The sequence below is a fragment of the Bombyx mandarina genome, chromosome 15, assembly GCF_030267445.1.
Source record: "Bombyx mandarina strain Sakado chromosome 15, ASM3026744v2".
NCBI classification, from domain to species: Eukaryota; Metazoa; Arthropoda; class Insecta; order Lepidoptera; family Bombycidae; genus Bombyx; species Bombyx mandarina.
Window position 1 is genome coordinate 1,630,186 of NC_143221.1, and position 25,761 is coordinate 1,655,946.

At 39.4% G+C, this 25,761-nt stretch overlaps 1 protein-coding gene across 8 annotated transcripts in view; it reads right to left on the reverse strand.

Moving 5' to 3' along the window:
- Positions 1–786: 786 nt before the first annotated feature.
- The window catches only part of alpha-Spec (alpha spectrin), a 50,549-nt gene continuing 25,574 nt past the window's right edge, over positions 787–25,761 (reverse strand). For 3 of the 8 annotated variants that reach the window (XM_028173842.2, XM_028173839.2, XM_028173840.2), the window contains exons 18-44: positions 18,708–18,842; positions 18,055–18,180; positions 17,221–17,412; positions 16,126–16,315; positions 15,723–15,933; positions 15,264–15,381; positions 15,099–15,143; positions 13,144–13,292; positions 12,381–12,591; positions 11,828–11,973; positions 11,347–11,449; positions 10,861–11,010; positions 10,451–10,706; positions 10,048–10,243; positions 9,647–9,964; positions 9,188–9,392; positions 7,522–7,726; positions 7,059–7,285; positions 6,058–6,171; positions 5,625–5,772; positions 5,158–5,272; positions 4,309–4,332; positions 3,418–3,530; positions 2,890–3,039; positions 2,196–2,366; positions 1,699–1,868; positions 787–1,509 (exon numbers count right to left, since the gene is read on the reverse strand). In XM_028173842.2, the coding sequence (XP_028029643.1) occupies positions 1,381–1,509; positions 1,699–1,868; positions 2,196–2,366; positions 2,890–3,039; positions 3,418–3,530; positions 4,309–4,332; positions 5,158–5,272; positions 5,625–5,772; positions 6,058–6,171; positions 7,059–7,285; positions 7,522–7,726; positions 9,188–9,392; positions 9,647–9,964; positions 10,048–10,243; positions 10,451–10,706; positions 10,861–11,010; positions 11,347–11,449; positions 11,828–11,973; positions 12,381–12,591; positions 13,144–13,292; positions 15,099–15,143; positions 15,264–15,381; positions 15,723–15,933; positions 16,126–16,315; positions 17,221–17,412; positions 18,055–18,180; positions 18,708–18,842 (4,317 nt within the window). In that variant the 3' untranslated portion in view covers positions 787–1,380. The remainder of the gene's footprint in view (positions 1,510–1,698; positions 1,869–2,195; positions 2,367–2,889; positions 3,040–3,417; positions 3,531–4,308; positions 4,333–5,157; positions 5,273–5,624; positions 5,773–6,057; positions 6,172–7,058; positions 7,286–7,521; positions 7,727–9,187; positions 9,393–9,646; positions 9,965–10,047; positions 10,244–10,450; positions 10,707–10,860; positions 11,011–11,346; positions 11,450–11,827; positions 11,974–12,380; positions 12,592–13,143; positions 13,293–15,098; positions 15,144–15,263; positions 15,382–15,722; positions 15,934–16,125; positions 16,316–17,220; positions 17,413–18,054; positions 18,181–18,707; positions 18,843–25,761) is intronic. The other 5 variants (XM_089733123.1, XM_028173845.2, XM_089733127.1 and 2 more) reach the window with 4 other exon arrangements.

Sequence of the window (25,761 nt, forward strand, 5' to 3'; positions counted from 1 at the left end):
TAATTCTCTAAGCAAAGCTATTAAGTTAATTCTCATTTTGATCCCTCGGATTTTATTTGTATCGTAGCCCCGTTTTTTATCAAGGTTTGTTTGGATATTCTGTCTAAATTAGCAAAAATATTGTTCAGACTCAAAAGCGCGCCTTTCAGATCAATGGAGCAATATGTCTAAACAAATTTCTATCAACTCTTTCAGAAGATTTTTTGTAATTGATGAATGTTAACATTTATATTTGCAGGGGACGATCAATGAATAGTGGAAATTAAAAAAAATATAATAAAATTTATTAGAAACTATTATGCCGACGGCTGCATCTAAAGCAGCTTCCGAATTTAGATTGTTGGTCAGTTAGAGGTCGACGAGGTGCACTGCGCTTAGGCGATCCTAAACGTAACTTCCAACAATTTGCGGCATTTATAGCCAAAAAAATATAAATATCGAAAACGGACTTTTACTGGTGGCAGGACCTCTCGTGAGTCGGCACGAGCAGGTACCACCACCCTGCCTGTTTCTGCCGTTAAGCAGTAATGCGTTTCGGTTTGAAGGGTGGGGCAGCCGTTGTAACTATACTGAGATCTTAGAACTTATATCTCACGGTGGGTGGCGGCATTTACTTTGTAAATGTCTATGGCCTCTAGTAACCACTTAACACCAGCTGGGCTGTGAGCTGGTCTACACATCTAAGAAAGAAAAAAAAAAATATATTAAAAAACCCCCCATTAAATTTATTGTTTGATTACAAATTCGGGTTTCAAGATTTAATTTTCCATGATCAAATTAAACGAATTTTAAGTTTTAAACAAATATTTATTGAAATTTCATAAATAATACAAAAAATAAATATAGAGTTTCAGCAAAGCTTCGAAACACATGTCATATTATAATGGCGTACATAAATAATACTTCTATAGAACTTTTATTTAACTTGATCAAGCACAGTCTTAACGGTAGCTTCGTATCCCTCTGCTGGATTCAGAGAAAAGAAATCCATACCGTTACAGTACATGAACCTGGGAACATGTACAAGTGTGAGTAAACTCTCCCGGATCGAGTCGGACGGTGCGCGTTCTCATTGAACCATCGCCGTCCTAACGACACGCGCGATCAGCTACTCGATAGAAATCATCGTATTTTTCAACACTTACGATTATAATTTATAAATGCTCAGTGGAATAACATGGATAAGCTTATAAGCAGTTAATAATTTATATTTGTCTAGCTAACGTTCAATAAGTTATATTCAGTCGTAATAAAATAGCAATTACGCTCACGACCGCCATTCGCGCTGCACGAGGAAGGTGACCAAATAAAAAGCGAGTTAGTTGATAAATTTAATGAAAGTGGCGGGGCCGGTCGCGGGGCAGGGGGAGGGGGAGGGTTTTAGTTTTGGAACAGAGTGTGTGTGAAATCGATGTAGTCGAGCGCGTTGGGTATGGGGCGCTCCGTCTTCGGTTCCACGTAGGGCTTCATGCGCGCCACGCAGTAGTCCGCCATCTCCTTCGTGAGGTTCTGTTAACAATTAACCAAAAAAATTGTGAATTTTCTCTTTGGTTTGAGATCAAAAACTTCAGATAAATTAATTCCGTGATTTTTTAATGACATTCAATCGAATAAGATAAGACGCACAAAAAAGAATCATCACCACAAATATTCACCCCCATCGATACACATAAATATTTTTAATGCAAGTATACTGACCGCGTACAGTTCTTCCTTGGTGACGTAGGGCCGGTCCTGGTGCGCGGTGATGGCGCGGAACGCGTTCTCGATCTCCTCGGAGGAGTGCACGTTCTCGGTCTCCTTGCTGATCATGAAGGCCATGTACTCTTGAAGGGATACTTGGCCATCGCGGTTCGGATCTACGATACCTGTTCCAAACACTTATTTTAAATATATGCACCTACTGAGTCATCGTACCGAACAAACATTAAGCTTAGATTGGATGAACAAGCAAAAACCAATTGTTATATTAATTAAAATTGGAATTCTATTATGTCAAACGTATACAGCAGGAGTCAGAGAACAGAGAAACCTTGTATTTGAAGTCGAGGATAAGTGCTTTTATTAATGTTTTTGACATTTAACATACCGTGACTCGTGAGAGGCTCAAGTTTTTGGGCTTAATTTACTTTTGAATAGTATATTAGTGTTTCCCATCTAAGCTGTGGGCTATAGGCAGCATGGGTTATACTTACTGAGTATAGATTCAAACTCAGGATCGGGTTGTCCCTCTTCAACCATGGGCAGGTCGTACCCGAGGGCTCGCAGACACGACTTGAACTCGTGGTGGTTGAGGCGTCCAGATCGATCCTTGTCGAAGTGCTTGAACATCATCGAGAACTCCTTCAGGGCGTCTTCGCTTACACCTGAAATATAAATGGAATTATTTTATATAATTTTGAAGTATGCTGGCAGACTAGTCTGATAGAATTTAAGACATTGAAACCAGAATAACGTTAACGACATTTACAAGATTAATTGGCATATACAAAGTTCTAAATAACAATATCAGCTCACTGAACAATATATGGAGTTCAAACAAGATCTGTCCTAAAGCAGGATTATAATTATAGGAAAATACACATTACAATAATTTGTCTGTACAATTTACTAACTATTGCTTTTGTTACTAAACATAACCTAGGATAGCCCCTCGAGGTTACTAGCATAGGTAGAAAAAAAAAAACTAAATAGAGATCCAAAGTTTGTCAATTTTGTCACAGAACAATATAAAGTGTAAAGTCTTAAAAAAAACGTGAAAAGTTCCTTGCGTTCATTATGCTTCTACAAGCACCACTCACAGCCACTGAAAGAAACGTTTGAGTTATGAGGCGACAGTCCGGTTCAGCGGTGTAGCTACTGATACAAAACACGAAGAAGGATACAAACCGGAATGGTTCCTGGCTTGTATCTGCTGCTCGAGGTTGTGCTGCATGCGCATAGAGAGCTGGTCCAGCTGGTCCCACTGCTGCGCTAGTCCCACGGTGCTGTGCTCCGTGTAGCGGTTGTCCAGGATCAGATGCTCCTCCAGGGCGGCGCCTGACAACATACAATTCTTTCATAAACCATCTATACTAATATATCAATCTAACAGTGGTTTTTACGGATGTTCCGTTATAACTACTGAACCGTGCATCCGATTGACTTGAAATTTGGTATTCATGTAGAAAATACACGTACTTAATGGATAGGCTAATATTTACATGAGTGTTGGACTCCCTACACCAGTTGCGGGGGAGTTAATGATGAGAATCTTTGTGGGGGTGAGAAATAATAATGTTAATTTTAAATGCCCAGCGAAGCGGACAGGTACAGCTAGTTTTAAAATATTTATGTATTTTTTCATCAAATGCTAAGATCACTGGCATCAAAATCAAGCCAAGAGAAAACTATGTCATTAAAATTAGTTCGACTCACCTAACTCTTCAAGGCGTCTCAGGTCAGCTCTGCGGGCGCGTACTTCTGACGCTCGTTGGCGCAGCGTCGCCAGCTGTTGTTCCAAGGAACCCGTGCCCTCCATCATTGATGTGCTGTTAGTCATATATTACAAAATCATTATGTGCAGATTTACTTGATTTATTAGATTGATTTAACTCATTTTAGATTTGTTCGTTTCAAGAGCAATATGCAACCCTTTTTATTATAGCTTCAGCGTAAAAAATTGTCCAATCTGAAATGTAAATGTGTAATACAGTGTTTGTGACTCATTCGACTCAACAACTCAAGCTCAAGCCTACCCATTTAGAGAACATTTAAATACTATTTGAAACGTAAGTCATTTTAATAATTATATAAAATACTCTTTCGGTTTTGTAAAACTGATATGATTATTGTCATTGAGTGAACAATTATGTTATGATATGTAAAAAGTTGAAAAGTTTTATGGCCTTATTAAAAATATGGATTAGCTTAATCATCTGAATTAATTGCATCACAAGCCGCTCGTCTCAGTCGGGGAAGATAGGCTTGTTGAATATTTACATTGTTTTTTTTTTAAGTCCACATCACTATACAGTTTGAAAGCCAATGCAAATTATCTGCGTAGGAAAAATTACGACAGGTACATGCTTACAACAAGACGTTTGGCAAAACAAAAGATAGCAAACAATCATTAACAAATATCGGGAATTGTTTTAAATGTGAAATAAACATCGACTAAATTCATTTGTTTATGAAAAATCGATTATTAATCGATTGATAATCGATAATTTATGACATAGTTAGTTAATAATTTAATATATTATTATATTTTGCCGAACTTCGATTAAGCGTTTAGTATAAAAACACTTAAACCATCAAATACGTTACCCGTCCCAGCCTAGCAACCGGTACCTGTACATCATTGTCATTGTCAATATTGATTATGCACTCACTCTCCGTGACGGTGAACTTGGGATTGATAGTTACCTGTCACTTCGCCATAAAATTTTGGATTTTGTTCGGTTTTATTAAAGATTGGATAAAAATTGCCGGGTTTTTAATTACATAGGGACATCAGTTAATGGTCATCCGGTGTCAAGTAAGTATGTGATGACTGAGAATACAGTGCAGTGTCGCTCAGGACACAAGGTAAAGAAGTCCCGTATGGTCTACTCAAGGCGCTGTGCATTGTAAAGGGTTTTGCCGAATTCATTTTGAGTCTTATTTGATTTGGAGATAAATCGTCTTTTCGCATTAAAAGTGTACAATTGCCGAATATATTCGAAATTGAGTTAATATGCGAAATTATTTGGTATCACTAGTATTTTTCTCATAAATACTGTCAAAAGAGCGTAGTTTAGTTTTAGTTTTTTTTTTAATTTACCTATGTTTTGACTACTATTAACAAAATTAATACATTTTTTTTATTGCCCTTGTAGGCAGACGAGCATACGGCCCACCTGATGGTGAGTGGTTACCGTCGCTCATGGACTTTAGCAATGCCAGGGGCAGAGCCAAGCCGCTGCCTACATAATATTATCTTACTTTAAAAGACAAATAATGTAACAGGTAAAAAATAAAAAATCTTACAAAGATGATTAATATTAAAAATATCACATGTTAAACCTTTAAGACATTCTCCTGTAAAATTATTAAGTTTTGAGATTATACAGTTTTAATGCGAGAAGACGAAATATGATATTTGAGTTTTGCATGTCTAGTGATTGGTCAACGCACCGAGTCTCGGTGAGCCACTGATGGAAGGTGTTGGCGTGCTTGGCGAACTCCTTCCGCAGCTTGTCGTTCTCCTCCTGCCGTTGTGCTTCCTTTGACAACTCCACGTCTCGCTCCGCTACACAATTATATTCAAGATAAAAAAATGTTCTAAGGTGTAATACATTTTTTGTAGTTTATTTTAAATTGGAGCATTTTATAGATAAGAGATGGAGATTCTAGTATTTCAAGTTGGTTATTACTTTAACTTTAGGCAAGCAAATTGTAAATGAATGTAAATTTAAATATGATCTAAAACAGGGGTCGGCAGCGCGGCGCCCGCGGGTCCAAATTTAGTATAGCGCCCTTAAAGGACAAACAGGTTGCCGACCCCTGATCTAAAAGATACTTTCGAATTCAACATTACATAAAAGTAAGAATTTTGCTAGAGCATGTTGTTATTGACGAGAGGTGATGAGCGTGACACATACCGATGATCTTGCGCAAGTTGCGCCACGTGTCGTCGAGCGCCTCCATCGTGAACCAAGTGTAGGGGTTGGCGCCCACGTTGAACGACTTGATCTGCGCGTCCAGCGCGGCCAGCGCCTCGAAGTCGCTCTGGGCCGACGACAGCGATGCCTGCGGGATGCAGTTGCACACGTCATTACAGTGTTCACACCATGTAGCTTTTTATTTTCTTTTATTTTTTATTGCTTAGATGAGTGGACGCGCTCGCAGCCCACCTGGTGTTAAGTGGTTACTGAAGCCCATAGACATCTACAACGTAAATGCGCCACCCACCTTGAGATAAGTTCTAGGGTATCAAATATAGTTACAGCGGCTGCCCCACCCTTCAAACCGAAACACATTACTGCTTCACAGCAGAAATAGGCGGGATACAGTTGGAATGCGTGGGTCACTCGCCTGGAACTGCGCGTGCGCGTCCTTGAGCGCGCGTATCTCCTCGATGGAGTTGCAGCGCACGGGGTCCGTCAGGTCCTCCTCCGCGTTCTCGAACCACGAGTTGAATGCAGAAGCCTGTCGACAGTTGAAATTAAATTAGCAACACATTTACACTACTTATCTATTGTAAAAAGATTAAGAGGGTATCCTCTGAAGGGTAAGAAAGAAGAAGATAAAAAAATACTGTTTTATCATGAAATTCTTTTTTTTTTTAGTTATAATTATTGGTATCAAGAAAAATATGGACTATAGACTATTCCCACTTTGACAATATTACATAAAATAAAACGAACTCTTGGTGTGATTGTGGTAAAACTTCGATCATAGAGCGAACATTAGCTGTAGGATATAGGAAACATAAAAGAATAAATGAAACATGATGCAGAATGAAGTGTTCTACCTAAGGCTTAGTATAAATAACAGTAAACGTACACTGTTTAAATTTTGTAAATGGTAACAAATTACTTCGAAAAACAATACTTATTACTATTGTATATTGAAAACAAAAGTTTAAAAACGTAATATTCTCTAAAGTTAACATTAGACTTTGACATTATCGAAAGGTTTTTGTTCTTGTTGTCCTTGTCCTTATTCCACTATGTGGAGTCGACAGCATTTCTGCTTTTTCTATGAAGACCTATAATACGTAATCTTAGCACAGACACTCATCTCACGCATATCCTCTTCTACATAGTTCACCCAAGTCTTTGTAGGACCCCCCTCACAATTATCGTCTACGTCGATATCTTTGAAGGTTTTTATGGCTTTTAGGGCTTTATATTAAGGCTTTATATGATTAAAATTAGTATTACAAGTGGCACTTGGAAGCTATGATGCGAACACAGGCTATTCTCATTTTCAGCGACTTTATGTATCGTCTTATTGACTAAAACATTCAATATAACAATCGTACATGTGTTACCGTGATGTTTGACCTCTAGCCAGCTAAGATGGTGGTGTACCTTTTTGGCGAAGGTGAGGTAGAGTTCCTCGATCTGTCGGAACTGGTCCTGCAGCTGCAGCAGCCGTTGCTTCCTGGTGGCGGAGTCGGAGAGCAGTCGCTGCCAGCGCGCGATGACGTCACCGTGCCGCTTCACGATGGCGGGCGTCTGCTCGTGCCCCGCCGCCACCAGCTGCTCTTTCAGAGACGTGATGTTCTGGATCCCTTCGTGCTCGAACGCCGCCAGACCTTATACCACATTAAATCTTATTAGGATTCGTAATTCTAAATTCATTATGAGTTGACATGTTAATTACTTTTTGATTCTATGGTCTTGCCATACTATTACGATCTCAGTATGGCTTTGTACAAAACAATTTTACTTAGATATTTATGTATATTTTTCTGATTTAAACATACTATTATTATATTCTTGTGAACATTTTGCAGCTAATGTGATGATGAAAATTTTATAAACCACTGACCAGCATCGAAAGTGTCTTGCTTGGTGAGCAATGTCTGTACAGTGGACAGATCTCGACCGAACTCATCAGATCGCACGTGTGTCTCCTTGTCTGCGATCCAGGATTCCACCACGTCGGCCTTCCACAATAGCTGGAGATAGAGGGAGTTGTCCACAAGGGCTACTTTGCGACGAGCCGCCAATGCCGTGAGCTTCTCCAGTTTGGCCTGAAATTTAAAGCATAATTTAATATTTATATCCTTGTGATATCATACACCTTGAGATATGAGTTCTAGGGTCTAAATTATGTTACAACAGCTGCCCCGTTCAAACCGAACGCATTACTGCTTCACGGCAGAAATACGCGGGGTGGTGGGATTAGGGCAGCGTCTAATACAAGCATAAACATATTCGGCTGTTTAGAATTTCAGGTCATAGGAAAGTTTAATTTAGATTTAATATTTGCTTCTGAGCAAGATTAGTCAGTAGCAGTGAAAGGACAATGCCCATTTTCTATGGGCGTTTGGGCCCCTAAAAAAAGTTGTCGTGTCATGATGGTTTTAACTTAATTTGATAGACAAAGAAATATCGTTTCATATTCAGAAAACGATTTTTATATTCTCACCCAGGTTTAAGAGAAATCTGTTTTTTTCTGCAGCTAAAATTAAGTTGTTAATTGATTTCTTCAAAATCAATAATCGCTCTCATCATTATTTACAGTATTAAATAAGTTAATTGTAGTTAATGTTGCTAGAAATAAGCCCTTACATACATTTTATTATTATTATATCCTCATAATAATAATAATAAAATGAAATTAAATCCGGAAGTCGGCAACGATATTGTTGTTGTTGTTTTTAAATTCGCCAATAAGCAGGCAAAGAGAGTAGCCTATACAGCCTAATCTGTCGTAGTTATATTTTTTTTATGTCGTTAATCGTGAACAACGATTATTGACGTTTAATACATAAAACAACACCCAATTTATATATTATACATCACAATAAACTATTAAAAAAACATTAAAATAAAAATTCAAGTGACGCTTCACTCGGGTTGCTGCCAAAACTCTGATCATATATAATAAGAATAGAATAATGGTAGGCCATTGAGATTTTTACTAATGGAATCATTCATATCTAAAGATATTCAATAATTCATGGTATTAAGTATTATTATAACAATATATAAATATTGAATTGAACAAAAATAAACTAAAAAGTCTGTGAATTATAACCATTAGCTATTTTTTTTATTTGTTGTTCAAGTCACAGGCAACTCTTCCGTTTGGCAGCATATAGGTTTACTATAAGGCTGTATGGGCTAAGCCCTTTGCCTATTGGCGAATTTAAAAACGATGGCACTCAGTTTTGGGATGTTAACAATTATGTAATTTATTTTTTTGTAAAACAATGCCAGGGTGAAAGAAATGTTGATACATAAACTAAACAACGTGAAAAAATAAGTCATAGTTTTTCAAGTACAAATAGTTTTGACATAAAGTTGGCCCACTTTTGGGCATTGTCCTTTCAAGCAGAGTGAGTGCCGGGTTTTTTTTTTGTTTATTGCCCTTGTAGGCAGACGATCATACGGCCCACCTGATGGTGAGTGGTTACTGTCGCCCATGGACTTCAGCAATGCCAGGGGCATAGCCAAGCCGCTGCCTACAAATGTGGTGTATTGGGTACCTGCAGGGCGCGGATGCGGTGCGCCAGCGCGTCGTGGTGCAGGTTGCCGGCCGCCAGCAGCGCGTCGCCCGCCGCCGCCAGCTCGCGCACCCGCTCGCCGCGCGCCGCCAGCTCCGCCTCCAGCGCCTCGTGCTTCTTCAGCAGGCCCTGCACCGCCGCCATGCTGTCTCCGCACTCGCCCACCGCCACCAGTTGCTGCTTCTCGCTGTCGGTACACGTACGCGCACGGATTAAGAGACAAGTATAACTGACCTTGCTAGCTTCAGTTTTTAATAAAGAATAGGGAATCTAATGAAAATTTATTTTCAGTTAGTTATCTTAGAACCCTTTTTAGTTATTTAGAAATCGCACAAGGTATCTAGAATTTATACGAAATTAAAATTGGGCAATGCTTTAATTTTTAAATAGGCCTCATGTTTTTATTGCTTATCGCAGAGATTTTCCAACTACCCGCCTCACCTGATCCAGGCCTCCTCTTCGTCAACCTTGGCAAGGAACTGTTGGTAGGCGAGCGACTGCTGCAGCTTAGCTCCTCGTTCCGCAGCCAGCGCTTGGAGTTCATCCCAGGCCAAGGCCAGAGCTTTCAGCCGCTGTTCGATCTCGAGCACGCCAAGGTTGGACACGTCCATCAGTTTCTCGCCGGCCTCCTGCACGGCTTGTATGGCGGGCTCGTGACTCGCAAGTTCTGCTTCGAGACGCTTGTGCTTCTTCAGTAAGTTCTGGACGCCGGTCAAGTCGCGGCCGTAGTCATCCGAAGCGACCAAAAGTTTTTTCTCCCTGTCATACAATTATTATTTATTTGGCTGTCATTAGTTACACACATTTAGAAACAATATGCCGTGGCACCGCAGGGTACTGACTTGATCCAGGACTCCTCGTCGGCGATGTCCCTGAAGAACTGGTGCAGCGTGTTGGCCTCGTGCAGTCTGGCGCGGCGGTGCGCGGCGAGGTTGCGCACGCGCTCGAAGCGCTCGTTGATGGCGTCGCGGCGCGAGCCGATGCCGGCGCTGTCGAACTGCCCGCTCTCCACCAGCGCGTCCGCCTGCCCGTTCATGTCTGGAACACACCGGCTGGCTTAGCACGTGAGCGTAGCGCGCCTCTTATTGGATTAAGCCCCTTACTTTGTCACAAATGTACATGACACAAAGTGCGTAGTCGTTGAAGGCGAAATACGAATCAACTGCTGCTATTCCGTTCTGTGGCAAAAACAAATATTAAACCAAGATGCCGACACTCCGCGCTACTTTTGTATCGTTAACTCACCATTGATTCTGTCCTCGTGAGCTTGGATATCAGCTTCCACAAGCTGGTGTTTCTTCATTAAGTTCTGAACAGAAGCCAGGTCCTTGCCGGAGTCTTCAGAGGTCAACAAGCTCTCGACCTCACCGAGCCAGAAGTCCAGATCTTTAACGGCAGCAATGTAAGTCCGCTGCTTGTTCGCTTCTTTCAATTTGAGAGACTTCTCTGTAGTCTTCTGAGTGAGGTACTCCCATTGGTCAGCGATGGAAGCGAGACGAGCCTGTTTATAAGGTATTTTATTGGTAGCTTTTAAACTTAAGTTTATTATTTCCTAAGTCCATGGTTCTTCGTAACAAATTAATTTAAAATCTATATATTTTGCGGGCAAAGTCTCACCAGCTGAATGGTAAGGTCTGTTAGGTTAGGTTCAGTACCTGCACGGCATCCTCGCTGCCGCTGCACTGTCCGCGCTGCACGAGGTTGCCTCCCATGGCGAGCACGGACTGAATGCGCTCGGCGTTGGCCGCCAGTTCTGCTTCGAACGCTTGGTGCTTCTGATGTTTGGACTGAATGTTGGTTGGGTCCTGGACAAAGTATACATTAATTATTTGTAATACAAAATGATTCTTGAATAAATATATTTGAATTGTGGACATTGACTAGCACTTTTAAATTAACGCAAATTCTTTGGACAGGGTAATGTTAGCTTATATAGTATAGAATATATATAGAAGTGTCGTATGTAATATAAGACGTCGTCACTTGTGCTCGCGAATATTGCCCTATTTGCAAGCTATTTATTTAATATGTGACATGACAATCTGTCATGAATTTATATTGAAATCGCTTAGCTCGTCTAATATACACAGATGCAAAAAGGAAAGGAATAAAACTGCGACATCAACTAATTTCGAACTGACCTTGTAACTCTCTTCAGTAGCTAACTGCATCTTCTCCATGATCCAGTTCTCCATCTCGTCAGCGTCGCGAGAGAATTGTTGCAGAGTTTGTTCATCACCCAATCTAAATGATTGCAATTTTTTGTAAATACAATCTGTTTTGATATTTATGAAGGTTAACAACATTGAATATTTAAAGTGCGTTCACATAGAGCTAGGAGAGGAGAGCAGCTTTTTAACAAATTGGAAACAGAGTTTTGTTTATTTTTGTATATGCAGTTTTTTGTCATTAAGAGTGCTTGAACGCGCTGCGTGTGAAATAATAAGAGGAGCCAGCCGGCTCCGATTGCGTGCGCATCCGCTTTCAGATCTCTTCCAGCAGGTCTATGCGAAATAGTTGGCGGCTCCGATACGGCCAATTACAAAAAAAAAAAAACCTATACAATCCGGTCAGTGTGAACGGACCCTTATTATGTGTATGCCCGAGGTGTGTGCGAGTTACCTGGAGCGTTTCTCTATGAGTGCCTCCTTGAGGTGCCTCCAGCGGTCGAGCACCTGCTTGCGCTTGTCGTCGATGTCGTCGGTCGCGTAGTGGTCGGAAGCGATCAGCTGGTCGGCCAACGTCTGCAGCTGGGCAATCTTCTCCTCCTGGGTTGCAAACATGTTACTATGCAATTAATCGATTCATTTTTAATTACAATACATTGAAAAACATTTTTTTTGCGGTGCGAGGACTAATTAACTACTTATTAAATCGTTAATAGCGCTCTCGGACGCCCTCCACAACTTCAGTGGTAAAGACAATTATTATCATTCAAACACTTCATAAGGGAAATTATCTCCATTGTTTCCTATTTAATTTTATTTGTACAGAATTTGTATATAATACCATTAAATTAGAACCAGACACCTTAGTTTTAAGATATAGTTTTATCTTAGTTGCTGACTTGTAATTATTATAACTACCAGAAACATTTATTTGCGTTTTGTAAGCCTTTTAGAATAGGACGCCGCGAACCAGCGTGTCCGTTAAACATAAAGGAGTAAGCTGTTACATGAGCATTGATGGCCTTGTCGAAGTCCTCGTGTTTCTTGATGAGCTGCTCGACGTTGTCCGGCTGCTGCTGGTCGGCGGAGTCGGCGTGGTCCGCGGGCGCGAGGAAGGCCTCGCGAGCCGCCATCCAGCCCTCCGCCTGCTCGCAGTCACGGTAGAACAGCTGCAGCTCCAAGTTCTGGTCTAACTTCATGCGTCGGTTCACCCAAGCTCTGGAAAACAGGTAGTTGATGAGCTAAGTTTTTGATATGTGAACTCTTGCTGCTGGTAGGATACTGATGAGTAGGAATTAATACAAATTTCGTGTGGAATATAATTAGATTGAAAAGTAGTTTAATTTACTTATTTGCGTTCATGCATTGTTCAGCAAATTCAGTTGGAGCTTTGTGATGTTGTTATTGGCACTTCGGGTAAGGTTTTTGACATTTTTTTTTTCTATCTAGTAGCTTTGAGGGGTTATTCTAGATTCACCGATCTAGTAGGTGAGCTCACGGGACTCAAACCGAGAGTGTTGCTAACACTGGCCCTAGCAGGAGCAGTGCTTCGCAAAATCTACTACCGGATCGGAAACACGACCCACTGAGAAGATCCGGCGAGACTCAGCGGGCTGTGTCTGTGGGTTAATTTACTCGTCGAGCCCTTCGTCGCAAGCGACGGGTTCGACGAAGACGGTGACCGGTGCTTGAGGTAGCTAAAAGCGCCGTTAATGGATCGGGAGGATCCGTAACATGACACCCGGCAAAATGATGCAATATGGTTCATACTTCTCGAGTTCCTGTCTGGCGTCGCTCATGTTGTTGAGCTTCTCCTGTATGTCGACGCTGGCGTAGTGGCCGCCCTGCAGCAGCTGCTGGCCGAACAGCTCCAGAGCCTGGAACGTGCCCGCGCGAGCGTCCATCTCCGTACGATGCTCCTGTTGTTTAAATGATTCACACTCAATTAATACAGGTTTTCGTTATATTCAACAAGTTTGTCCTAGTTTGCCACCTATTACGCAATGATGAAGTTAAGGACAAAGCACAAAGTTTTGCTTAAACCCTATCCAAGACAATTCCTTCCTTTCTAAAGTGCCAGGGTACTCTCAGATGTCCATGGGATAAACCACGGGGTCTACGTTGGCGTGGAAAAGAAAAAGGGATTAAAAATTATCGTAAGCGGGGTCCACGAAAATTTCTTTCGATAGTAAATGATTTACTGTCAATCCATCAAGTACATACAACCCTCCCATTAAAATTATGACTATTTTGTGATGATTGTATTTTTTGAAGTTACATTATGTTATTATATTATTAATATTTAATTTTAATTATATTCAGACTGTAATCACACAACAATGTAATATGATAACAATAATTTATAGTGTTATAATTACATATCTGAATAAACAAAAAAATACTATTTCTGAATAAGAACTTTTATAAATGAAATAAGTGAGAATTAATAATAAGTGGTTCTTTGTGGCGACCGTTTTCTTTTCGTTAACTAGCAGTTCGTGGTTGGAAGGCAGCCGCAACGCAAATTTCCACAGTTAGATAAAATCTCCACATTTTCTTATGAGTTTTGGGAACACTGCAGAAATGTAGCTGCAGCTACATTTCTAGCTGTAGTATATATGAAAAAAACTCGTAATCTCTGGTCTAATCGAATTTGCCAAAATCGTTTAATACCCACGCTAAAAAAATCACTCATTGAGGGTAATATTTATGATTAAAAAGCCCAAAAATAAACACAACATAAAGTGAACAAACACATAAATAAAAAGACTAGTGTAGAAGTTCTGAAAACATCGAAACACGTAAGAAAAAAAACCACTCAAATAAGGACGTTACTTTCACAAAAAATAAGTATAGTTATATTTTGGAAGAGTTTCTAATGAGCATAAAAGCAAGCGAGACAGTGATATAAATCATAACGCAAAATCTTCCATACAGTTTATAGTGTGCTATAACTCTTCGGTTCATCTTAGAAGCTGACTGTCAACAAAAAAGACATAGAGCGATCCAACTATTCGTCTGCTAAACCATTTCATCGACAAACCGAATCTATAGCACATTTCCGAACGAAAGTAACGTCATTATATACAACAACAACTTGAAAAAGAAAATCTTTTCTATTGTTAATAAAAATAACGTGTTTTAAACTCAGACCGTTAGACTCATCCGTGTGAATGATTGATTCTAAAACATTAGAGCACATCTACATAGTGTTTGTGTATTATATTTTTATAACTACCGATGTGCATTATAAATAACTGTTGAAATATTTAGGAATGTTTAAAGATTATGACCCGTTTAGAATCACCGTTAATCGGTAAATTGTAATTTACATTTTACTTCTTTTTAAAATAAATTTAATAGACAATAACAAATATTTAGACAGCAGCATAAATACAAAAGGTACTTTTATGGCTCAAAGTGATCTCTTTCAGACAACCAAATAGGAAGTATAATACTAAATGACTCATTTATACCAATTAAGGTCTTCCCATATTTTCCCTATAAAAACAGAATCTAAAGTCTAATCATTCCTTTCATTTAATTATTATAAAATAATTTATAGATTATTGGATATTTGGTAAATTTCTATAGAAATTTCCGTTTTTTAGTTCATACTAGAGTTGATTATAATGTTAGATAAATCGATTAGAATCGATTAATTTTAATTGCATCATATCCCTAGTTGTTAGATTTGCGTGACCCATGCGAGCGTTGCGTCTGACCTGCGGCACTACGCCGTAATGCGCGTCTATCTCCGATCGCTGGCTCTAAAAATATATTTTCATTTTTAATTTTCTGTTACAGGAGTTTTCGTGTCTCAGGATAAATGTGTACACATTTTATAATGCAGCGACAATTTAATAGTAAAACTGGTGATGGGACAATACCTGATGTCTTTCCAGCAGGGCCTCAGCGCCGGTGACGTCATTGGCGAGTTCGTCCGAGCTCACCAGCGCCATCATCGAGTTGATCCACGCCATCAAGTCGCGGTAGTCCGACAAGAACCTGTTTTATTTTATTTTATGATTATATTATACATTTTTATTATATATTATTATTATATTATATAGTATTATAACAAATTGCTATCTACATATTTGGAAATATTGCAAATATCCGAACTTTGGCAACATTTTGGTGTTTACTGTGCAGAGTTAGGGTTACTAATTTATAACACACTAGTTGTGGCACTAGACGAAAATTTCATATATTTACAGAAGATCCTTAAGTCTTACACACATTGTAACATTTAAAAAAAGGCTAATTATTTTGCTAATGATTTTTGAATAAACCATGTACTGACTGAAAGACTGAAAGGCCTAAGTTTGAATTTTAACGGTAATAACCTCTGCAGGTCGTAGGAGTCCAGAAGCTTCTCCTTCCTGGCATTGGCTCGCGCCTGCAGTTGCTGCCAGGCTTCGTTGATCTCTATCTGCTTGCTGTAGGTAGCATCGGCGGAGTCTCCGTGCGTGGACATCAGCCGGTTGGCGGTGTCGTCCAGTTGGCGGATCTTGTCGCCGAGGGCTGCCAGATCGCGCTCTAGGCCTTCATGCTTGCCTGTATATAAAGTAAAACCGTTAATATAACTGTTGACAATAAGACTACCTACTTTTACTTTTTAAAGAAAATGTTTTTAGTGTGGAAGTCAGAGCAAAAATATTTTTTGCAGTACACTAGAGAGCTGCAAAGTTTCTGGAGTATGATAGCCGTTGTTTTAAAGGGGAGGGTTGGACGGCATGCGGTACTGACGCTGCAGGGTCTGCACGGAGCGCAGGTCGCGGCCCAGGTCGTCGGAGGCGAGCGCGGCGTCCTTCTCCGCGATCCAGTCCTTGGTCTCGTCGACGTCGCGGTGGAAGCGCTGCACCTCGTGCGCCGAGCCCAGCTGCGCCGCGCGCTCCGCCGTCAGCTGCTGCAGCGAGCTCCACTTCGAGTTCAGCTCCTGCACCACGCACGGAACAACATCACTTTGTTATTGAGTTAGCGGTGTATCCTTGTAACTACGGTTTGCTTTGTAGTTTGACTAATAAAAAAGGGCTGAATTATGCATTAGAAATACAATAAATCCATAAAAAACATTATACACCCTACCATCTGTTTGACACACACGCATGCATACTGTTTGTTTGTAATGTCAAACTTTTCTTATCGCTTATAGTCTTTGGTCAAATTCAGAATAGATTAAATATTGTTTGTCTTTATTAATATTTGCCTAAAGTGTAGTCTTGGCGAAATCTGTGATTATATATTTGACAATATAATCATAATAATGTTCAAACTTATAATTACAATTAATTATAGTCGAATTTCGACTACCGCGGGACCACTAGTTACAGAAATTACACATTACCCATTCCTCCCTTTTACGACATTGACAGATTTTCAAATATAAAAATATTATTATAATATATTAATATTATTATAAATAGATACGTTTTGCATCTTGCATCTATGGTAACTGTTTTATATAGTTCGGATATCGTCCAAAGGGCAATGCAGAGAAATTACATTCACACAATATTGCAAATGTATATTTTATAATTATTCCCAGTAATATATATATTCGTATCCGCATTGAATAAATAAACATGCAATTACTTCATTAATAGATCGTAATAACAAACTTAACCACAGGATTACATAACTGTAAACTCACTGAAGACACCCTTTGATCATGACACTAATTTGGTTTACAAACAACATGTTATTCGTAAATCACTGGACTGTGAGTTTATTTTTCATAATTTTTTACTCAATGAACGCTAATGCACTGAATAAAATTAATTTTATAGTCTTTTTCAAAAAAAAACAAAGAATGATTCGTTGGCAATGTGTCCGGGCACTGACCTGCATCTGAGTCTTGATCTTCAGGGCTGCCTCGGTCTGTCCGACGGTCATCAGCTGCACGGCGATCTCGTTCATCTCGGCGAGCCGCACCTCGTTGGCTCGCAGGTCGTTCTGGAAGTCGTCGAACTTCTTCTGCATCACCTCGACCTGCTCCAGATCTTCGCCCACGTCTTGAACTTGAGCGTGCATCTCCTATTAGAAAAAGTTTTATTTTAAAGTGAAAATGAGTATACACCAATATTGATATATATATGTAGGATTGGTAAAAATAGAACGTATGAAAAAAGTGTGGAACGGAGCATTAAGATATGAGTGAGAGAAAACGTTAAGAGAGAAAAGAATGGCAGAGAAAAGAAAGATGGCGAAGATCGTTAAAACGAGCAAATCGTAAAAAAAACTGAATTAATATTTCATTATTATATTATAAAAGATTTTGGAAAGGAAGAATAACAGTGGAATAATTTTGTTTTATGCGCCACGATCCCAATTCTACATCTATCTATATATATAAAAATGAATTGCTGTTCGTTAGTCTCGCTAAGACTCGAGAACGGCTGGACCGATTTCACTAATTTTGGTCTTGAATTATTTGTGGAAGTCCAGAGAAGGTTTAAAGGGTGATAAATATGAAAATGCTCGGAATTAAATAAAAATAACAATTTTGTTTTTCCTTTGATGTGTCCCTCGTCGGACGGATTTCTTTTGTTTGTTTTAAGTTTATTTTATACAAAAGTTTAGGTCTTTTATTTATCGATTGAGGCACTACGAAGTCTGCCAGGTCAGCTAGTATAAATTTATTTATATATTGTCGCAGGTCGTCTCCCGGGACAGTACCTTGTCCTTGATCCAGGTGGCGAGCTCGGCCGCCTCCCGCACCAGCACGTAGGCCTTGACGGTCTCGTTGAGTTTGTTCTGCCGCTCGCGCGCCAGCCCCAGCAGGTTGTCATACTGCGACTCGATCTGTCCGTGCGGAACCACGACCAAACTTTTATATGTGGAAACTGATTATGTCCTCTACTTCCAATCGGGCAATGTGATGAACCCGACCGACACTTTCTCGATCTTTTATTGTTATACTACTAAAGCAACACAAGTACTTTCAAACATAATAAATGAAGCAGATACTCGTGACACTATACTTTTTGATTACAAAATCAACACGTGGAGTACAAAAATACAACTTTGGCAGGCAGCGGCTTGGCTCTGCCAGTGGCATTGTTGAAGACCATGCGCGACAGTAACCACTCACCATCAGATGGGCCGTATGAACGTCTGCTTACAAGGGCAATAAAAAAAATGGAGCCAAATTAAAAAAAAAAATTTAATTACAATTACTAAATTTTACTTTAATTTAACAATAAAAAGATTGCATATTGTGCCAAAGGCCTTCAACACAACAGCAACATGGCTATTCCGCAACAATTTTTTCTTTATATTTTTGCTATTAGACTACAGAAACCTAGTAAAGGGAGCGCAAGTGTGTTCACCTGGTTTTGTCTGGCGGCGATGGAGTTGGAGTCGGCGAGGTTCTGCTGGGAGGACGACAGTCCGGCGTCGATCTTCTTGACGTATGCGGCCGGGACGAAGCCTTGGCGGTCGTTTACTTCCACCTTCCACCAGTCCTAAAGCATCGTTCATAACATTTTTAGTTTAAGTTCGCCGCACAGACTTAAATATATTTAGAACAACCTAAACGTCTGGAACTGTAAGTACCGTTAAATTCACAAAATAATCAATATGTTGTTTCGTATTACAATTTTTAAAGGTTTTTATAATCATTACAAAATGCTTTTTACTACATTATATTTCTGTGAATTAAATGAAGATTTGTTCAATCAAAAATGTATGACTTTGTTTATATTGATGTGCCTTTGGAAAACATACAGCATTGTATTATGAAGAAGCAGTGTGTACTTAGCTTAAATTCCTTGTCTATGTCCAACCATAGACAGTCAATTTAGTTCCATCTTTAGCCGCTAGGTGCTGCCAGCAAGTATAAAGGAAGCGCAGCCATCTTTGATCTTCATAGCGTTGTGTACTTTCGTACTGTGAAGTCGCAAATCCACAAATATTTATTCGACTTCTTATTAATTGCAAAAAATATTTATTTTGTGTTTCTATGAGTGTTATTTTGCAATCATTACGAGTATTATTTACCAATCCTATCATCGGACGCCATGAATCACGCGTCATCTGTTGGAGGTGATGTTGAGTCAAGCTCCATAATTTCCGAGAGGGAAGATGTCCAGGCGAGACGCGATGGAGACGCCTTGCGTTCGAACAGCTCGTCAAGCGAAAAAGAACAAAAGGAGTCTCTGCGTAAGAAACGACGGGATTCAAAGGTAACGGTCGATCTTCGAATCGGCTCGTTATCCCACCAGGTCAGTGACGTTGTAAATCTAATAATGCATCAACTGTGTGTAACAATTGAATGCAACGAAAATTGTTGTAAACAAATTGATCTCGTCAATACGGAAATTTTGACAAAAACACAACAGATTTAAACTAATAATCTTTGTAACATAATTACTGAAAACTTTGGCAAATCGTCTCCGTCGTACAAGTTACCCGTAAAAGCGTTTTAAATTGTATACGGAAAAAAGGGCTGTATGGATAGAAATAAGACGTCAAAGTTTAATTTCCGTGGTCTCTAACAAAGTATCCTGTTGCCAACGCACTACTCATTGAGGAATCTTTTGTTTGATAATACTAAATTGAAATCTATTCAGTCCCTCGGAGGGCTACAATCCTATTTGTCACGACCTCGTACAAAAGGCAAGCCAAACATTATAAACAATCATAGTCCGTAACATCTGGCACAATCCAGAGGGGGGCAATTGAAGACACCGACGGGAGGCACTGAGTGCCACCAAAATTGTAATAATTTGTAAACCATGTATGGTTACCAAATACCAAAAAAAAAAAAAAAACAAAAACAAAAAAAAAAATTCTGCGTAAGAAAAGCGACGGATCAATGCGTCCAATTTTCGATCTTCGAGAGTTGAACAAGGTCGTAAAGATAAAACACGTAACTGTTTTCGGACACCTCGGTACCAAACTTTCTCCACCCAGGGGACTGGATGATAGAATTAAACATTTCTCAGGAATATTTTTCTAGTATCAGTCGCAAAATTTCGTCGATACTTCTTGAGGATCAGTACCAAGGTACCAGTATCAGTACCTTCAGGAAGGAATCGGTACCTTCTTATGAGTTAGTATGAAATGACATGCCTACCCTTCGGTCTGGCTTCAGAGCCACACCTTTTTTGCTTCTATAACATGCGGGTCGCAGAGACCTTGCGTGCAAAGGGAACTCGAGTGCTAGTGTCTACCTAGACGACTTCCTTTTGGTCGACCAAGACAAATCCAAGTTGAAACTTCAGGCTGCAGAAGCTGTGAAACTTTTGGATTAACCTTTTTTGCTTCCATAACATGCTGGGTCGCAGAGACCTTGCGTGCAAAAGGAACTCGAGTGCTAGTCTACCTAGACGACTTCCTTTTGGTCGACCAAAACAAATCCAAGTTGAAACTTCAGGCTGCAGAAGCTGTGAAGCTTTTGGATTATCTGGGCTGGCATGTCAATTTCCATTATATAGGGTGCTCGGTCGCTCGGTCGCGGAGATATTGCGTGCAAAGTCGAGTGCTAGCTTACCTACACGACTTAATCTTGTTTCACCAAGACAAATAAACGTTTTTGTTCCCATATCATGCTCGGTCGCGGAGACCTTGCGTACATAGGGAAGTCAAATGTTAACGTACCTACGCGACTTTTTTGGTCCTTGAAGACAAATAAACCTTTTTGCTTCCGTAGCATGCTCGGTCGCGGAGGCATTGCGTGCAAAATCGAAAGTGCTAGCTTACCTACACGACTTGATCTTGTTTCACCAAAACAAATAAACGTTTTTGCTCCCATACCATGCTCGGTCGCGAAGACCTTACGTACATAGGGAAGTCAAATGTTAACCTACCTACGCGACTTTTTTGGTCCATGAAGACAAATACACCTTTTTTGCTTGCATAGCATGCTCTGTCGCGGAGACATTGCGTGCAAAGGGATGTTGAGTGTTATCCCACCTACGCAAATTCCACCTGGTCCATCAAAAGAAGTCCAAGTTGAGTCTTCAGGCCACATAAGCTGTAAAGCTCTTGTATTATTTGGGCTGCCAAGTCAGCCTTACAAAAAATCAATTAGTACACTGGTTCAAGAGATGACATGTTTAGGGATTCGATGGAAAATTGCGAGAAATAAAGTGGCCACTCAACAACATCCTAGCTCAAACTCTGACGGAATTACATCAATCTATGCTAACTTGCAAATTGCGAACTTGAAAATTCTTGCGAAGTTTCAAGAAAAAACACCCCCGTAAAAACGGGCCATCCTACATGTGTTAACAATTAAATGCAGCGCTGACGCGGAGCCCCATCTCAGACATTGCCGATACACAAAACCAACCATTTCCTGGCAACGGAAGCTTCGGACATGTGTAGGGGTTACAAATGCAGTGCTGACACGGAGTCACATGTCAAACATTGCCGAGACACAAAACCAACCATTTCCTGGCAACGGAAGCTTCGGACATGGGTAGGGGTTACAATTAGACAAAATATTAACGCCCTGTCTATGGTCAGCTCAACAACTGAAACGGCTCAGCCACAAAAGAGCTATTTGCAATGGTAGTGACAATCAAAATGAATCTGAAAGTATTTCACTAGCGTTGACCTTTCGATCTTTAAACCTAAGCGATAAGTTCAAGATAACTGTCAGCTTATAATCTCTCGGGGAGATACAACATCGTAACCGACAGGCTATCACGAGGAAATCAACCTGCGAAATGGCACTTTTTACCACAAGTGACCACAAAAGTTTTTCGAAAGTGGGGTCATCCGGATATAAACCCATTCGCCGACCAAGATTGGATACCTTCAGCAGACCGTAGAGGATGCAACTAGCATGGAGAATTCCTCCTCTCAACCTTCTCCCCAGAGTACTGACTCACTTCAAGTGTCTAGGGAACCTACCTGGTAGAGTTCCCAGACTGAGCGAAAGCATTTGGGTTCCAAGCCCTCAGATCCCGAACGCTAGATAACGCGCACGAAATCCAAAACCTGCCTCCTCCACAGGGTAAACATTAACCCTGAAAACTTAGAAAGGGGGGGGGGGGAGGTTGTACAAATAATAGACTGGTCTACACAGGAGAAGATTTATTTAAAATTAGCTGGTGTCAATCCACTTTGCCAGCATACTTACCAGCGACTAGAAGATGGTGCATATGGTGCTACAGATTTAAAATTGATCCTAAGTCTGCAGATGTTGCCAAATTCTTTTTTCTTTTCCAAAAAGAAAATTTTGCCTATAAAACAATCCTTCTGCATAAAGCAGCGCTGTCGACTTTCTGTGGGCAACATACATGTAGGACAGCGAACATTCTCAAGCTCTCTAATAAAAATTGCTATTCTAAAAAAGCCATCGGAATAACTAAACAAAATTCAACTACTTATTACAACTTTACTAAGTATAGTCCCATTCACATGAGATCCGAGAATAGTTCTAAATTGGTTTTCTTCAAACCCAGCCACCACCAGATCACGCCTCAAGGTAGCTTGAAGGACACCAACAACCATGTTGCTGGCTACTGGACGCAGAGTTAATGATCTTACTTTGCTCAACATTTAACAGAGAAAAACATCTTTCTGATACCAGTCATTGGGTCTAAAATTAAAATCCATTTTCGTCAATAATCTGCATAAGTGCTTTCTAAACATGAAACTAAAGACATGCCCAGTAAGATTCGTAAGGAATTTTTTCTAACTATGTGTGTTGTCACAAAAGCGGCATACCGTACTGTAATTGGAAACTGGTCTTCGTTCAACCTTACGAGGTAGTGGCATCAACCCATATCTAAGAAGTTGTAGATCAGCAGTAGCCTCTGAGATGGATTGGTAATGAACCAATAGACGAAATACTTTCTAGAGGCAAATGCAAATCATCCAAACGTTTACAATAATTATTTCCGAATAATAGAACTTCCTAAAGATCCTCACGATTCTTTTTTTCAAAACATTTACACCTACATGATGTATATACATCATTTATACAATTTATACATTTTCTTGTATATACAAGATAAAATGTTTATTACAAACTTATAAATATTTTTTAATTATTGAATTAACATGGAAGTTAACAACTGTGTTTTTTCGATTTAATAATTATATAAATTATGAACATTATCATTGCGCTTCATAATTTTATTATAGCTTACCTATTTCATCATAGCGTTGTGCTTAATAATTTCACCAGCAGATAACAAACACGTCTTCATAATACAATGCTGTATGTTTTCCAAAGGCACATCAATATTACGGTTTTACATAACAATAAAACCGATATTATGTGCCGAGAAGGAAAACATACAGCATTGCAGGAAGTTCTTCCTGGTGAAGACTATGAAGATCAAAGATGGCTGCGCTTCCTTTATACTTGCTGGCAGCACCTAGCGGCTAAAGATGGAACTAAATTGACTGTCTATGGTTGGACATAGACAAGGAATTTAAGCTAAGTACACACTGCTTCTTCATAATACAATGCTGTATGTTTTCCTTCTCGGCACATAATATCGGTTTTATTGTTATGTAAAACCGTAATATTATGATACGGTCCCTGCGCTTGTTCCAAGTACATAAAGGGATTAGTTTTAAGCAGTTTAAATTATCTCCTCGATAAGATGTGAATCCATTATAAATAAAACTGTCGCTTTTTTACTAGAATTAGACAATGATAAAAAAAATATTTAAGATGAAATTTTAAAATCAATTTATATCATTACTATAAAACACGAGTGAAGTGAAAATTTTAAGTCAAAGTATTACTTGTGGTGCCACTTTTTAATTATAATTTATTTATTTATTTATGTACACACAGAAAACAAGACACAGTACAGAGTAATAGGAAAATTATGTACAAAGGCACTGCTTAATTTAATGTTTATTATTTTCATATTACAATTTACGTCTTTCCGAACACAAACTTATCAATTACAACTTTATTAATAAAACCTCAAAATCCTATAAAATTAAACTCACACTTGTAACGTCAGGTTTGCGTTTTCTTTTAACAAAAACCTTACCGACAACCAAAATTATAAGCCAACTAAAAACTATCATTTCGTTAATACTAAACTAATATCACGGAGCTATCACAGACGTTATCACATCACACTAAAGAATGTTAGTCTCGTCTATTTACACTACTACATTTTCGTTCCTCACTTCGGATTCGTCTTTCAAAAACACACAAGCGTCTATATTTCACGTAATGTGTGTGTCCGTCCGCGCTGAGTTACGATTATCGAATGGTTCACATGTGACATTTAATTGATTACATAAATACGAGTTCGGTTCAAAGCAGATAACGCTTGGCCGAGAATATAAGACCGCGTTCATAGTGGAGGACGTTCGAGTTTATATATTATACGAAATCTGGGCGATATTTTTTTTTATATATATGAATAGAATATTAAAAAGTAAAAAAGTGTCAATAAACTTTAAAAAAAATTTGCAGTACATTTTTTGCAGGGAGTGTTCTGTAAATACTATTGGAAACGAAGTCTCAGAGGGCAAAGAGCGCTATATTAACTGGTCACCGCCGACTAGCATCAGCGACTAACCAGTTTAATGACAACTTCCTCACACTGCTGTACCAGTTCTGACAAAATCGGACCAGTATGGGACCATTCAAACGACCGAGTTTTGTGTGCATAACGACGGTCAGTAAATACAAAGGATTAACTTCACGACATGGCACTTTGTTTTTTGTTCCATAGTTCGGTGGACAAGCTCACAGCCCACCTGGTGTTAAGTGGTTACCAGAGCCCATACACATCTACAACGTAAATGCCGCCACTCGCATTGAGATGAGTTCTAAGGTCTCAATATAGTTACAACGGCTGCCAAACCTTTCAGACCGAAACGTATTACTGCTTCACGGCAGAAACAGTCAGGGCGGTGATACCTACCCGTGCGGACTCACAAGACGTTTTACCGATTGGTTCCAAAAGATAAGGAATATCATATGATTTCACCGATTTCACGTCATTACAATTTTTTTAATATTTGCGTAATACTCTAATAATATGTTTAAATACTTTATTAATTAATACATTGACTTTGTTCTTACGTACAGTTCTGTGAAGAGAAGTTTACAAGGCGCGAAAAAACACATTCAGATTTAACAAATGATTTTTTGTTGGAGATTTCATTTGTTTTCAAATTAATTAATTTTAATAGTTAGAACATTTAAATCGTACAACTAACAATATGAACGTCCTTGAATTAAACAGAACGCAGGTCATTGACTCCAACAAATGTGTTCGACCATCTAGTAGAGAACGTAAAGCATTTTTACGCTGGTAGAATAACGCCATCTATCGCCGAACAGCCGAACGAATATCGAAGGTACTAGTAAAACCGAGAAGTACAGCGCCATCTATTGTCAGATAACAGCAGCACTCTTCAAAGCTACCCGGCTTGCCCAGAATGTAC